A 14,562-nucleotide genomic window follows, 5' to 3' on the forward strand; every position below is an offset into this window, starting at 1 on the left:
AACCACATTAATTGGAAAAATTATTGCTGATTTAGCTATCTAAAGAGAATTATGCATGCTGGTGTACTGTAGGAAGTAAAAAACAATAATAATAAAGAGAATTTTAGCTACTTGGGAGGCTGAGGCACAACAATCACTTGAATCCGAGAGGTGGAGGTTGCAGTGAGCTGAGATTGCGCCACTGCACTCCAGCTTGAACATATAAACCACAGGAATACTTGCACACGTATGTTAGACAATACAACAATATTCAGTGCAGCATTAAAAAAAATAAGGTAGATCTAAAAACGTGGAAAAATGCCCATAACATATAAATTAAAAATAAAAGCAAGTTAGAAAGAAATACATAACATAATCCTACTTCTGTAAAAAAAAATCCATTCAAAATATGCAAAGTATTTGCATATGTGTAAATATATGAATATATTGTGTAAACAAAAAACATTTTTTTACAATAGACCTGTATTAGTTTTTTCTTAAATTCCAAAGTATTTTAAAGTTGTTAATTTTACTCAATGCCAAAATTATCTTCCTACTATACATTCATGCAGCATTTTTCTGTGCAAGCTTTGATTTTAGAATTGAAACATTAAAAGGGTAGTCTTTAATGAAGTGACCAAAAGCTCCAATTAACTACCTGAGAATTAAATTAATTTCATTCTATGAATGAAATCTTGTGTTAAAATTTTTAATTAAATAACCAATAATTAACATATTTCTGGTATTTAAGTTTTTTTAATAAAAGCATACAGAAAGCATAAAGTGAAAGCTCCTGACATTCCTTTTCCCCAATTTTATTTCTCCTTCTCTAAAGGTAACCACTACAATCTGTCCTTTCATTTTGTATTTTATATACATACATGTAGACACAAACACACACACACTGCCCAAATAAATATATGGTTTAACAATTTTTCACATATAAATAAATGGGGTAAGGCAGTACATACATACTGTTCTACAATTTGCTTTTTTCCCCCCACTGACAAACATACTTTGAAAATCTTCCAGGTCTGTGTAGGCACATTTACCTGACTGGGTTTTTTTGTTGTTTTGTTTGAGACAGGGTCTCCCTCTGTCACCCAGGCTGGAGTGCAGTGGCGCAATCTCGGCTCACTGCAACCTCCACCTCCCAGGTTCAAGTGATCCTCCGGCCTCAACCTCCTGAGTAGCTGAGATCACAGGTGCGCACCACCATGCCCAGCTAATTTTTGTATTTTTAGCAGAGACGAGGTTTCACCAGGTTGGCCAGGCTGGTCTCAAACTCCTGGCCTCAAGTGATCCATCCGCCTCAGCCACCTAGAGTGCTGGGATTATATGCATGAGCCACCACACTCAGCTTGTTGTTTTTTTGTTGTTGTTTTGTTTCGTTTTGTTTTTGAGACAGAGTCTTCCTCTATTGCCCAGGCTGGAGTTCAGTGGTGCTATCTTGGCTCACTGCAACCTCTGCCTCCCAGGTTCAAGCAATTCTGCTGCCTCAGCATCCCAAGTAGCTGGAATTATAGGCGTAAGCCACCATGTCTGGCTGATTTTTTTGTATTTTTAGTTGAGAAGGGGTTTCGCCATGTTGCACAGGCTGGTCTCTAACTCCTGAGCTCAGGAAATCTGCCCACCTTGGCCTCCCAGAGTGTTGGGATTACAGGCATGAGCCACCACACCCAGCCTAACTCATTGTTTTTAACAGCTTTATTACAGTCTATGGTATTTTTGTGTCATCATTTACATAATCAGGGTTTTATTGAAGGTTATTTAGATTGTTACATCTAAAAATATTTTCCAGAATGTCTAAAATTAGAAACACAGAGTCAAAAGGAATGTATTTTAAAATGTCAACAGATACTGTTAACAATGCCCTTCAAATAGGCTGCACCAATTTATATTCCATCCTCAGTGCCCATTTCTTCAAAGTCTCACCAACCTACATATCCTTCATCTAATCTGATGGGTGAAACATCTCTCTCTATCTTGTTTTAGCATTTTCCTGATTAGTTGTGAAGTTAAACAGCCTTTCACATACTTATTGCTGTGCTTAGTTTTTCTACGAATAACATACATATTTCTTGCTAATTTTTCTATTAAGATTTGGTCTTTTTCTATTAATTGGTTCATAAGAATGTAATTGATTTTTGAAGTTTTGTTGTTTGATTTCCTTGGGTTTGATATATCTATCGTCAAGTCATAGAAACTTATAAAAATTTTTCATTTCCTATTTCTCATCTTTTACCTCTAATCCCTCTTTTTTTCTTTTTTTTTTTTTTTTGGTTGCTGTGTTGCCCAAGTTGGAGTGCAGTGGCGCGATCTCGGCTCACTGCAACTTCTGCCTTCCTGGTTAAAACGATTCTCCTGCCACAGCCTCCCGAGTAACTGGGATTACAGGCACCCACCACCACTCCCAGCTAATTTTTGTATTTTTAGTAGAGATGGGGTTTCACCATGTTGGCCAGGCTGGTCTCAAACAAGTGATCCACCCACCTCAGCCTCCCAAAGTGCTGGGATTACAGGTGTGAGCCACCGTGACCAGACTTTTCACCTCTAATTTCTAATTGCTATTAGCTGCATCACCAGTACTAGGTTTGAGGCATCTGTATAATATCGCTGAAGCTTCCTACTCTTTAGACTAAAAACGTGACACAATTACTAAAAAGAATACAATTTTTTAATTTAAATTTTGTTTTGCTTTTCTTGTCAACAAAAGGGAAGCATTACAGTGCCTAGTTAATGCAGACTACTGGCCTAGGTTTTTTGGGTTTCTTCCAGGTGGGTTTCTTTAGGACAGGGGCTCCCTATTGTCCAGGCTGGTCTCAAACTCCTGGCCTCAAATGATCCTCCCAGTTCAGCCTCCCGAGTTGCTGGGATTACAGGCATGAGCCACTGTGCGTGGCTATGGCTTAGGTGTGATCACTCACTCTACCACTTAGTAGTTATAGTACTTAGACAAGTTACTTAAACTAAGTCTCACTTTCTTCATTCATAAAGTAAGAATTTAATGTCTTCCTAGTCTCCTGTGAGGACTAAGAGAGCATCTTTATGAAGCACTTAGCACAAGCACTCTCCACTAAGAGCTCAATAAACATTACCAATTTTACTATTATAGCTACCAAGAGACAGCCGTATGAGAGTTGCATAGATTGGCGCTACTAAAAAGAAACAAAATTTTGCTTGGCATGGAAAATGATTTGTGGTATCTTTCATTCATATATGCTCTCTACATGGTAAATAATCAAAGTGGAATGGTTTTCTAAAAAATCCAGTCTCTACAGGGTAAAGTGCCATACCAAATTTGCTTCTAAACCAGCCTACTCAACACACAGATGCTTAATCACAATTACACACTATACTTACGATTTTTGTGGCCTAGCGTCATAATTCTATCCATATCATCAGCATTATTTACCACATAAGCTGATAAATCTTTGATATAAACTCCCACATCAGGTCTTTCTTTAACCTAAAAAAAAATTAAGACTTTATACTATATCAATAACTCTTCCACAATTATTTATTGAGTATCTCCTATGTGTTGGACACTCTACTAGATAGCGGGAATATACTGATAAGATAGACACTGTTCCTACACGCATGGAGATGTCTATAGGAAGAACATACAAATGAAGAATTACACATAAAAATTATTTTATTTCAATTGTGATGACATGAAGAAAAATACAGAAAAAGTACAGAACACTACTAAGCTAGTGAAGGAGATAGGATAAAATTCCCCAAGATGATGTTTAAGCTAAAATTTCTTTAAATAAAAAGGAGGCAGTTAGTCAGTTGAGGTAGGAGAAGAAGAAAATGTGCAAGAATCCTGAAATAAGAAAAAACTAGGCACTTACAAAAAAATAACAAACCGAAAAAGACAATGTGGCTGGAGAGAGCAGGAAACAGGGAAAAATAGGTGAGATATCTGGTTATATAGGAAGACAGAGACAAGTTTAGAATAGTTTTTGGTCTTTATGGTAAGAATAATTTAGAGAATTTCAAGCAACTGAGGGAAATAATCAGATCTATAGTATCAATATTAAAATATGATCTTTCTGTGAATTACCTTATGAGAAATTTTAACCAAATTTGAAAAATGTATTTAGGATGGATTTACCTAAAATACAAGTGGCACTGTATAAACAAAATTCACTTTGGAAGGCTCAGAGTCATCTCTACAAACCAAAAGAATAAAAAGTGAAACTGAAGCAGAGGCCTGTGGTTGCCAGTGGGAAAAGCCATTCCACGGGTAGGAAGACCTCATAGACATCGAAGACAAATGAAAATCTGATAAACATTCCAGGGGAAAACGTTATAAAGGTAGACACTCAACATTCCAGTCGTTGATTTTCAATGTTGTGTGTGTGTGCATGCGCCTTTTATAACAATTGATAAGATAAATTTACAAATTAGGAAAAATCCTTTATCTGTCATGGGATATAAATTAAGCCCTAATTCTACTAGTAGTAAAAAAAAAAAAAAAAAAAAAAGAGTGTGATGATCTCTATAAGCCAGTGGATTTCAGACCTTGCTCTGAAAAGCCCTAGAGGGTCCATGGTGGCACTGAGGCGGCCACTGTAGGAGTTTAGGGGTCTTCAGGCCCAGAGAAGTTCTAAAGAGAAGGGCGCTTTCATGAATTTTACACATTGAGCTTCCACATAAGGTTTGGTTTGATGAAAGTGTTGAAATGCTTTACACCTTTTAAAAGGTTTGAAAATTACTGGTCTATATCAATGCTTCTCAAAAAATCTCTGATAAAGGATGTACATATTTGTAATATGATAATTTTGTAAAATACAAAAATCATGCACTTGGATGCCTTGGCAATGTCAAATTGCTATGGAAGTTTTTAAGCAACTACTCTCAGTTTTTGTGTTCATTCTCACCGCAGACTGAAAATGGACATTCTTCAAACTGACATCTGTCTGCAAACTAGTGGTCTTCCAATCACAACATGCTATTAATTCAAAATTCAATTAATAAGTGTATTCAACTAATAACTGACTAGATATGAAAGATGAAGAAAGAAAATATAATTCCAAATGTGTGAAAGTTAAAAAACTGGATGGAAATGCTACCAAAGAATTTTTATCAAAAAAAACACAGGAATTCAATATCTATGACAAACACAGTTTATAACAATGGATCTGAATGGAAGCAGTTACCCTCTTGTCCTAGAATATTTTAGAAATTTGCGCAAGAGTTTCCGGTTCACTTGAGGACACTGTAGTTATTGATAGGCAGGGACCAGGAATACTAAACATCCTGAAATAAGTGGGACAGTCTCACCCAACGAAGAACTGTCCCACAGAATTTTGAATGTCCTACCAGATATTCACATGGTAAAAAAACTACTTATAATTATTTGAGTCTAGACCCAGATAATTATATCTGAGCCTGTCATATGTAACTTTATTTCACATATAAAGACAAAGTGCTTTTCCATATAGCAATAATATGAGAACACAGAAAAACTGAGGGAAGAATTGTGCTTTATTTCGCTCCAAACTCTACCAAGAGCTAGTCACTATTGTAAAAGACCATGTCATTGGCAATAACACCAATCAAGGGGTTTAGATCAACAATACAACATACCTGTTGACACTGCATTTGTAGCTGTTACAATTTTGATGATTCTATATGCTTCTATTTTATTATGTCATCAAGTGTGGTCATATCTAAGTGTTTACATATCTAAATACTAGCATTTATATTTAATTACTTGTATTCTCCTTTATATTACAGTAGGGTAGTATACGAATTTTTTTAAAAGTATGTGTATAGGTAGATTTTATTAATGTCACATATGAATTTTATTTCAGGACAAAACGTATGTTATTTAGAAAGGAGTTGGGATGTGAAGGACCTCTTCAAGGAGAACTACAAACCACTGCTCAATGAAATAAAAGAGGATACAAACAAATGGAAGAACATTCCATGCTCATGGATAGGAAGAATCAATATCGTGAAAATGGCCATACTGCTCAAGGTAATTTATAGATTCAATACCATCCCCATCAAGCTACCAATGACTTTCTTCACAGAATTGGAAAAACTACTTTAAAGTTCATATGGAACCAAAAAAGAGCCCGCATTGCCAAGTCAATTCTAAGCCAAAAGAACAAAGCTGGAGGCATCACGCTACCTGACTTCAAACTATACTACAAGGCTACAGTAACCAAAACAGCATGGTACTGGTACCAAAACAGAGATATAGATCAATGGAACAGAACAGAGCTCTCAGAAATAATGCCACACATTTACAACTATCTGATCTTTGACAAACCTGACAAAAACAAGAAATGGGGAAAGGATTCCCTATTTAACAAATGGTGCTGGGAAAACTGGCTAGCCATATGTAGAAAGCTGAAACTGGATTCCTTCCTTACACCTTATACAAAAATTAATTCAAGATGGATTAAAGACTTAAATGTTAGACCTAAAACCATAAAAACCCTAGAAGAAAACCTAGGCAATACCATTCAGGACATAGGCATGGCAAGGACTTCATGTCTAAAACACCAAAAGCAATGGCAACAAAAGCCAAAATTGACAAATGGGATCTAATTAAACTAAAGAGCTTCTGCACAGCAAAAGAAACTACCATCCGAGTGAACAGGCAACCTACAGAATGGGAGAACATTTTTGCAATCTACTCATCTGACAAAGGGCTAATATCCAGAATCTACAAAGAACTCAAACAAATTTACAAGAAAAAAACAAACAACCCCATCAAAAAGTGGGTGAAGGATATGAACAGACACTTCTCAAAAGAAGACATTTATGCAGCCAACAGACACATGAAAAAATGCTCATCATCACTGGTCATCAGAGAAACGCAAATCAAAACCACAATGAGATATCATCTCACACCAGTTAGAATGGCGATCATTAAAAAGTCAGGAAACAGGTGTTGGAAAGGATGTGGAGAAACAGGAACACTTTTACACCATTGGTGGGAGTGTAAACTAGTTCAACCATTGTGGAAGTCAGTGTGGCGATTCCTCAGGGATTTAGAACTAGAAATACCATTTGACCAAGCCATCCCATTACTGGGTATATATCCAAAGGAATATAAATCATGCTGCTATAAAGACACATGCACACGTGTTTACTGCGGCACTACTCACAATAGCAAAGACTTGGAACCAACCCAAATGTCCAACAATGATAGACTGGATTAAGAAAATGTGGCACATATACACCATGGAATACTATGCAGCCATAAAAAATGATGAGTTCATGTCCTTTGTAGGGACATGGATGAAGCTGGAAACCATCATTCTCAGCAAACTATCACAAGGACAAAAAACCAAACACCGCATGTTCTCACTTATAGGTGAGAACTGAACAATGAGAACACTTGGACACAGGAAGGAGAACATCACACACTGGGGCCTGTTGTGGGGTGGGAGGAGTGGGGAGGGATAGCATTAGGAGATACACCTAATGTAAATGACGAGTTAATGGGTGCAGCACACCAACATGGCACATGTATACATATGTAACAAACCTGCACGTTGTGTACATGTACCCTAGAACTTAAAGTATAATTTTATATATATATATATATTCTAAGAAAGGGATTACAATCTTCAATGGAGGTTCAAAACTCCCTGGCATAACAGGAATCCCCTAAATTAAAATTAAAGCAATGGAACATAAGAAATCCTAAAAACTATAACAACAATAAAAAAAACTTTCCTAAAATAAAAGAAAAAAAAGGAGCACTGGGTCTAACAGAGTTGAGAACCATTGACAAGAATGTTCCTGAGAATAAATCTGATCTACAATTACTGGTACAAAAATGGAAATGTTCTTTCCAAATGATTTTTTCCTAGAATTTGCATAACACAACAAATTTTTTAGGACATGAAAGCACGGAATTAATCAGAACTAAAGTTGAAAACCAGCAACAAAGAAATTTGTTTCTATATTTGCTATATAAATGGTATCAGAGAATAAGGCTTCATGAGGTCCAACAAGCACAAACAATCCTTAACACTGTAATACACTGCTCCAAAAACTCAGTTTATGCAGTAAACTTAAAAAGAAAAAAAAGCTAATATTTATTGTTTTATGTCAAGCATTGATTTAAACACTTTCATCTGTTAGTATTGGTAATAATCCTACGAAGTGGATACCATTATTATTTCCATTTTTATGACCAAATCAAGACTCACAGAGATTAAGTAACTTGCTCAAGATCAGAGCCAGAATTCAAGCTAAGATGGTAGACTGCTAGAACCACCTTCTTAATCCTAGATGATACTGCCATTCACTTGCTATATGACCTTGAGCAAGTCAAGAAACCCCTCTAAATTTCAGTTCCCACATCAGTAAAATCGAACTGCTGGGAAGATTAAATGAAATAAATTATTTACTACTACCAACAACCATCAATTACTGCACTGAATGCCTATATCACATTGCAAGAGCTCAGTAATGCTGGCTGCTGTTCTACAAATGCTCTATATTATTCTACAATGGCAGCTACTGCTGTTCTACATGTTACTCTACATACATTATTCTCCTCTATTTTACTGGTGATGCAATCCAACTAAAATTCCAGTATTAACCTTTTCCTTGCTGTATGTCTCACATCTTAAAATATTAAAATATGCAGCAATATCAAATTTACCAATCATTTACCACCTGACTCAGCAATCCTGCTTCAGTAATTTATCCCCAGATATGTCTGCAGATGTACGACATTATATATGTACGAGATTACTTAAAATATAAAAAGCAACTTTTGTTTAAAAAAAGAAGGGGGACCTTAATTTAGTAAATATTCTATTGCTTTGGAAGAAAGTACTCCACCAATTTCAATTATCCTTACCTCTAACCTTTGTGTCTGATCCTTGCCCAAAAGGTCACGAACTTCTTCATTATATATTTCCAAATAAGACACTCGAACCAAAAATCTATAAAACATCATTTTTAAAAAGTCAAAGAGTGAAATATTCATAAGAATGGTTTTAAAACATGTTTATAAAATTTATACCTATGTGCCTTTCCAGTGTTTGTACTTCTCAATATCAGAAAATAAAAGAATTCCCTTTTACCTTGTATCACCCTCCGCTTTTGCAATATGACCAAATATGTGAGCAAATGAATTGGGAATTATTCCTCTAAGTTCAGGAATAGCTCGAACACCTTCCATGGTAAAAGTTTTGCCTGTTCCGGTTTGTCCATATGCAAAAATAGTCCCTGAAAATGATGAAGAGAATCAGTTACTTCTTAAAGTCTAATGCTACAGAACAATAGCTCTTAAAATTAATTCCTTTGACACTGTGATGTAATTTCTCCCCTGGATTCAAAATTTATTCTAGCACAAGTTTCACCTTTATTATCAACAATTACAATGCGTACTCTGTACAAGCACAAAGCACTGTTACAGCAGTCAATGAGAGATATCCCTAAGAATTAATAAAAAGCATCCCAAGCCCTAAATGCAAAAATCTTCCAGTATATCTAATTATGAGACATTTCTTGTCATGTGTATATAAAGTACTTATTGTGGACATTAAACTGGAGAAGGCAGTATAAGCACAGAAAAAGAATACAGGCTCTAGAGCAGGAAGACCTGTCTCAAACCACATCTGCCACTTTTTAGCCACTGACCTTGGACAAGTTATCTACCTAGAGACTGTCTCCTTAACCGTAAAATGGGGATAAGAAAATTCGCCATTGATAGTAAGAACCAAATGAGACAATTTCCTTCAAGTGACCAACACAACACCTCATAGAAAGTATCAGTAAAATGATAGCTTTTTTCTTAATCCTAAAATAAGTGTGTTTTTAAACAATTGTTTTAAAGTAACAGCTGTAAGAAACAGAGTTAACAGAAAGATGACAATACAATTATTACAGGTAACTAAAGATAAAATCTCAACTTTCTAAATACCCAAATTCATTCATTCAACAAACATTTACCACACACCTGAGTTTGGCATTGTGCTAGGCACTAGAGACAGAGTGACAAGACAAACACAATCCCTAATCTTATGATGTGTATAATCTTGGGTTTATCATGATGATGAGTATTCAGAATGAGAAACAGGGAGTTCTAGATGGGAGTCAGGGACATCAACTAGGCACAGGAATTGTAATGGGAAAAAGGAGAGGGGGTCAGGGAGGACTTTCCAGAAGAGGTAAGGTTTAGATCTGAAATACAAGTAAGAATCAGATAGGAACAGTGTGGACAGCAAGAGGCAAGAAAAAGAATGGAAATTTTGAGGACTGAAATGAGACCAGAATGGAAGAAACAGAGATGGAAAGGGAAGATGGATGCAGGCAGAGCTAGAGAAACTGACAATGCCATAATCACACAGTATAATAAGGACGGTATTAAACTTTTCAGACCTTATCCTAAAAGCAATATGAAGCCATAGAATGATTTTTCAATCAGAGGAGTGACATCATGATCACTATGGCTATATTGTGGATGAAGAATTGGAGAAAACCAAGGGTCGATGTGGGCAAACAGAGGGCTGGAGTAGTTGGTCAGGACACAGTGTAGTAAGAGAAGATTGCCTTGGATGTGATGGCATATATGAAAACGGTTCCTCAACTATTACTACTCTATTCAGTTAACCTCAACTTTTCTCAGACTTTTTTTTTGTGAAAATAACCATAACACACTTTTCAGACTTTTCCATGAAAATAAATGAATCATACCAGAAGCCATTTTTTACACATGGGAATTAAAAAGTCTTAATTTTTTCAAACTGACTAAGTATTTCAAACTCTGCTATTAGGAATATAACACTGCACTTGAAGCGGAAAATATCATGAGCTCATAGACTGCATTTCAGAATAGACACATTAAATTATTAAATAAAAAATAAGCTTTATAAGGACATCAGCTGTCACTTACTGATCATTTGCTATGTGCTAGGTCATGTACTTTACATGCTTTTTTTTAAAGAGATGAGGTCTTGCCCTGTCACTCAGACTAGAGAGCAGTGGCACGATCATAGCTCACTGCAGCCTCAAACTCCTGGGCTCAGGAGAATCTTCCTGCCTGTAATCCACCTGTAAATAGCTGGGATTACAGGTGCACCTCCCAGCTATGTTTGCATTCTTATTTAACTTTCACCCCAATCCTAAAAGATAGGCATTATTTATTATTATTACTATTATTTAAAGATAATAAACTATGGCCAGGCGGGGTGGCTCATGCCTGTAATCCCAGAACTTTGGGAGGCCAAGGAGGGCAGATCACTTGAGGTCAGGAGTTTGAGACCAGCCTGGCCAACATGGTGAATCTCCACCTCTACTAAAAATACAAAAATTAGCTGGGTGTGGTGGCACATGCCTGTAGTCCCAGCTACTCGGGAAGGTGAAGCACAAGAATTGCTTGAACCTGGGAGGCGAAGGCTGCAGTGAGCCAAGATCGCACCACTGCACTCCAGCCAGGGTGACAGAGTGAGACTCTGTCTCAAAAAATACAATAAATAAATAAATAAATAAATAAATAAATAAATATAATAAACTATATTCTGGGCTGGGTGCCGTGGCTCCTGCTATAGTCCCAGCACTTTGAGAGGCTGAGGTGGGAGAATCACCTGAGCCCAGGAGTTCAAGACCAGCTAGGCAACACCTAGGCAACACAGTGAGACCCCATCTCTATAAAAAATTTTAAAAATTAGCCAGGCATGCATAAAAAGGAACAAAATAATGGCACTGGCAGCAACCTGGATGGAACTAGATACTATTATTCTAAGAATAGTAACTCAGGAACGGAAAATCAAACATCGTATGTTCTCACTTACAAGTAGGAGCTAAGCTAGGAGGGTGCAAAGGCGTAAGAACGATACAGCGGACTTTGGGAACTCGGGAAAGAGTGGGAGGCGAGTGAGAGATAAAAGACTACACATTGGGTACAGTGTACACTGCTTGGGTGATGGGTGCACCAAAATATCAGAAATCACCACTGAAGAACTTATTCATGTAACTAAACACCACCTGTTCCCCAAAAACTTATTGAAATTAAAACTAAATTTAAAAAAAAATTAGCCAGACATGGTGGGATGCTCCTGTAGTCTCAGCTACTGGGAAGGCTGAAGCGAGAGAATCACTTGAGCCCAGGAGGCTGAGGCTGCAATGAGCCGTTATAGTGCCACTGCACCCCAGCCTGGGTGACAGGGTGAGACCTTGTCTTGAAAAAAACAAAAACAAACAAAAAACAACAACAACAAAAAAACTATATTCTGGGTCATAAAACAAGTCTTAATAAATTTAAAAAGATTCAAGGCATAAAAAATATGTTCTCTAAATTGAGATTAAATTAGAAACCAATAACGAAAAATCTCTAGAGAATTTAAAAATATTTGGAAACTAAATAACACATTTCTAAATAACCCAGGATCAAAGAATAAATCAGGAGGTAAAATAGTATTTTGAACTACATGAAAATGAAAACATAGTATGTCAAAATCTGTGGGATGACACTAAAACAGTACTCAGTGGCAATTTATAGCATTAAACTCCCATATTAGAAAGGAAAAAAGGTCTCAAACCATGGCCTCAGCTTCCATTTTAAGTAGAAAGAAAAGAGGAAATTAAGCCCAAAGTAAGTAAGAAAAAAAAATAAAGATCAGAGCAGAAATAGATGAAATAGGAAACATAAAAACAGAAAGAAAAATTAATAAAACCAAAAGCTGGTTCTCTGAGAAGATCGATAAGATAAACCTCTAGTCAGACTAATCAGGAAAAAAAGAAAAGATGTAAGTTACCAATATCAAAAATGAGAAAAGTTATACCACTACATTCAACATACTAAAAGAATAATAAGGGAATAGTATAAACAACCTTTTGCCAATGAATTTGACAACTTAGATGAAACGGACTAATTCCGTGAAAGACAAGCTACCAAACCTCACTTAAGAAAAAACTGGCCGGGCACGGTGGCTCACGCCTGTAATCCCAGCACTCCGGGAGGCCAAGGCAGGCGGATCACCTGAGGTCAGTAGTTTGAGACCAGCCTGGCCAATACGGTGAAACCCGTCCCTACTAAAAATACAAAAATGAGCCAGGCATGGTGGCGTGTGCCTGTAATCCCAGCTACCCAGGTGGCTGAGGCGAGAGAATCGCTGGAACCCAGGGAAGCAGAGGAGACAGTGAGCCGAGATCGCGCCACTGCACTCCAGCCTGGGCAACAGATCAAGACTCTGTCTCAAAAAAAAAAAAAAAGAAAAAATAGATAACCTGGCCGGGCACGGTAGCTCATGTCTGTAATCCCAGTGCTTTGCAAGGCTGAGGTGGGAGGACTGGTTGAGTCCAGGAGTTCAAGACCAGCTTAGAAAACATAGTGAGACCCTTATCTCTACCAAAAAAAAATTAAAATTAGCTGGGCATGGTGTGGTGGCACACACATACAGTCCCACCTACTCAGGGAGCTGAAGTGGGAGGATCGCTTGAGCCCGGGAGGTAGAGGCTAAGTGAGCCATGATCACACCACTGCACTCCAGCCTGGTCGACAGAGTGAGACCCTGTTTCAAGAAAAAAATAATAATAATAGAAAAAATTAGCCAGGTGTGGTAGCACACACCTGTAGCCTCAGCTACTGGGGAGGCTGAGGTGGGAGGATTGCTTAAGCCCAGGAAGTCGAGGCTGCAGTGAGCTGTGATTATGCCACTGTACGCCAGCTTGGGTAACAGAGTGAGACCCTGATTTAAAGAGAAAAAGAAAAAATACATAATCTGAATAGTCTTATGTCTATTAAAGAAATTGAATCAATAGTTGAAAACCTTCCCACAAAGAAAACTTCAAGCCCAGATGGCTTCACTGATGAATTCTACCAAACATTTAAGAAATAATACCAATTCTAGACAAATTCTTCTAGAAAACTGAAAAGAAGGGGATACTTTCTAACCCATTCTATGAAACTAGCATTATCACAATACCCAAACCAGAAAAACGCATTAGAAGAAAACGATATACTTACATCCCTCATGAACATGGATGCCAAAGTTTTTTTAATTTAGCAAATAAATCTAACAATACATGAACAGAATAATGCATCATGACCAAGTGGCAAAGCTAGTTTCACATTCAAAAATCAATCAATGTAATTGACCATATTAACAAACCTTAAAAAAAAGATTATTTCAATAGGTGAGGAAAAAAATTATATTTGACAAAATCCAATATACAATCCAAAAACTCTCAGCGAACTAAGAATAGAAGGGAACTTCCTCAAACCTACAAAGGATATCTGTTAAAATTTAGAGACATCATCATACTGGTGAAAGAATGAATGCATTTTCCCTAAGATCAGGAACAAGACCAAAATGTCCACTCTCACCACTTCTAATTTACTGGAGGTTCTAGCCTCCAGGTGCTATCAGGTAACAAAAATAAATTAAAGGAGATTGGAAAGGACAAAGTAAAAACTGTCTTTACTTGCAAACAACATTTTTTTTTTTTTTGAGACACAGTCTTGCCCTGTCACCCAATGGCACGATCTTGGTTCACTGCAACCTCCGCCTCCAGGGTTCAGGCAATTCTCCTGCCCCAGCCTCCCGAGTAGCTGGGATTACAGGCACGTGCCACCATGCCTGGCTAATTTTT

At 37.1% G+C, this 14,562-nt stretch overlaps 1 protein-coding gene across 3 annotated transcripts in view; it reads right to left on the reverse strand.

Annotated features, from left to right (window-relative positions):
* KIF3A (kinesin family member 3A) overlaps positions 1 to 14,562 on the reverse strand; it is a 44,755-nt gene that overhangs the window by 24,275 nt on the left and 5,918 nt on the right. For all 3 annotated transcript variants that reach the window (XM_008954672.3, XM_003829296.5, XM_008954671.3), the window contains exons 3-5: positions 9,051 to 9,195; positions 8,825 to 8,909; positions 3,343 to 3,448 (exon numbers count right to left, since the gene is read on the reverse strand). In XM_008954672.3, coding sequence (XP_008952920.1) covers positions 3,343 to 3,448; positions 8,825 to 8,909; positions 9,051 to 9,195 — 336 coding nt within the window. The remainder of the gene's footprint in view (positions 1 to 3,342; positions 3,449 to 8,824; positions 8,910 to 9,050; positions 9,196 to 14,562) is intronic.

The sequence above is a fragment of the Pan paniscus genome, chromosome 4, assembly GCF_029289425.2.
Source record: "Pan paniscus chromosome 4, NHGRI_mPanPan1-v2.0_pri, whole genome shotgun sequence".
NCBI classification, from domain to species: domain Eukaryota; kingdom Metazoa; phylum Chordata; class Mammalia; order Primates; family Hominidae; genus Pan; species Pan paniscus.